Source organism: Otolemur garnettii, unplaced genomic scaffold (assembly GCF_000181295.1).
Source record: "Otolemur garnettii isolate 467f Iridium unplaced genomic scaffold, OtoGar3 scaffold00003, whole genome shotgun sequence".
Lineage (NCBI taxonomy): Eukaryota > Metazoa > Chordata > Mammalia > Primates > Galagidae > Otolemur > Otolemur garnettii.
Window position 1 is genome coordinate 13,307,823 of NW_003852398.1, and position 2,146 is coordinate 13,309,968.

A 2,146-nucleotide genomic window follows, 5' to 3' on the forward strand; every position below is an offset into this window, starting at 1 on the left:
AGTGACTGCTGGGGAGATTGAAGGCATCTGCAATTGCACATGCCATTTCATACTTAGTCATTTGTTCATTGCCAGACCAGTGAAAGGTTCCCTTAATCGACGGATCCTAAAAACAATGACACAGTAAGTTCCAAAGAGTTTCAACCTAGAGTTAAGTATAACAAATTTTATAAGAAAGCTAACTTAAAAGGTCTAGCAACTAAAATGAAACTCTCCTTTTCTGGAATGCTTTCTACAAGATATCTAAAATCAAACTCATATGAATATTCCTAACTAAACACAAAAAAGCAACTTCTAGAACTTAGCCATAAGGATTTTTAAATAAAATAGAGCTCCAATTTATCTAATTAGTGTAATACTAAAGGTAATTAGATTTTTATGGAAACAGTCCAACTTAGTATTTTTAATTATCCTCAGCTAAAATCACAACTTAGAATCCATCTATTTTTCCGAGTGACCTAAGTTTAAATATTCTTAAAAAGTGTCTTGGTAAACTTTTACGTATTAAAAAACTGGTCATACTATTATTAATATTCTAAATTAAATCAGTTTCTAATCCTTCTTTGTTTGAATATTGTACTTAGTACTTTTTCAAATGTTTAAAATTAACTTACATTTAAGTATCTTTAAAAAATAGTAATGCATTACTCTTAAGTGGCCAAAATGATTCCTTCCTCTTTGGCACTAAATGTATCTTAACTATAATATCCTTCTTCAAATAGCATTAGGTGATTATTCTGTTACCCAAAGAAAAAATAAAAGTTTTTCATAGCCTTGCAATTAGAGAAAAAAAAAAAAAAGATGAGATCTACAGTATATAAGAAACAAAAACATGAGTGTGTATTTTTATTCTTCATACATACAGTCTATTCCCTGTAAATTACTTTTGTTTGATCTCCTAGTTTTGAACAACATTTCACTTTCATTCACTAACATTCCAAGTACGGCTATGAAAGTTTAAGCACAGAAAAGACACAGTGGATCTTCATTAAGATAGAAGTTCGGAACCTTTCCCTCCAAAAACCCACCAGCATCCTCTTCTCTGCTAGCTGCCGACACACAGTAGCTACATCTTTGACGTGTGTGGGAAACCTCTGCTGCCAGTGGTCCATGTTTGCTGACTTGTTGCTGAACTGCACTTTATCAAACATAACAGTCACAGCACTTTCTTCAAGCTTCTCAACTTCTCCGTACAAAATAGGAATCCTCAAAACAGCAGCTCCTAGAGATGAGTAAAGCAGATTTTTTAATGTTGAGCAATTCCTGAATCTACATGTGATATGAAAGTGTGTGATGTAATATCCAAGTAGAAACTTTGTCTTTTAATAAAAATATACTAAAATTACATAGCTCACTTGTAGTAATAATTTAAAAATATTCAAGACCACATTTGTTAAGTGTCTTCTGTCATTTGGAGTATTTTTATATATATCTTCTACAATATGATGATGGTTAAACAAAAAGCCTACCAGGAAACCAAATGCAATGAATAACCCTTGATTGCCAGATTAAAAAATAAAAGCCATAAAGAATATTTGGAGGACAACTGGGAAAATTCCTAATTGTATTGTACCAAATTATGCTACTATATAAATGTTAAATTTCCTGCATGTGGTAACTACATTGTAACATGTAAAGAACATCCTTGCTGTTATAAGATACATGGTGAAGTATTTTGGGAAGAAATCAAGCTATCAATGGGTTTGACAAAAATACATGTATAAAACGAATGGGGATAAACATTAACAATTGGTGAATCGATGTGAACTGTCAGTTTTCACATTATTCTTACAACCACTAATTAAAAAAAGAAAGAAAAAAGGAGCTGGACACGATGGCTCACACCTGTAATTCCAGCACTTGGGAGGCCAAGGCGGGTGGATTGCTTGAGCTCACAGGCTCAAGATCAGCCTGAGCCACAGCCAAGACCCCATCTCCAAAAAATGGCTGGGCCCTGTGGTGGGCGCCTATAGTCCCAGCTGCTTGGGAAGCTGAGGCAAAGGATCGACTGAACCCCAGAGTTTGAGGCTGTTGAAAGCTAAGACACAACAGCATTCTACCAAGGGTGACCAAGTCCTGTGAGCTAAGACACCATGGCACTCTGCCAAGGGTGACCAAGTGAGACTCTGTCTCAAAAAAAAAAAAA

The 2,146-nt window shown here is 34.7% G+C and overlaps 1 protein-coding gene across 1 annotated transcript in view; it reads right to left on the reverse strand.

Moving 5' to 3' along the window:
- Window positions 1-850: 850 nt before the first annotated feature.
- The window catches only part of MAT2B (methionine adenosyltransferase 2B), a 13,405-nt gene continuing 12,109 nt past the window's right edge, over window positions 851-2,146 (reverse strand). Inside the window, 2 exon segments of the mRNA XM_023516168.1 lie at window positions 851-1,014; window positions 1,017-1,221. Of these exon segments, the coding sequence (XP_023371936.1) occupies window positions 958-1,014; window positions 1,017-1,221 (262 nt within the window). The 3' untranslated portion in view covers window positions 851-957.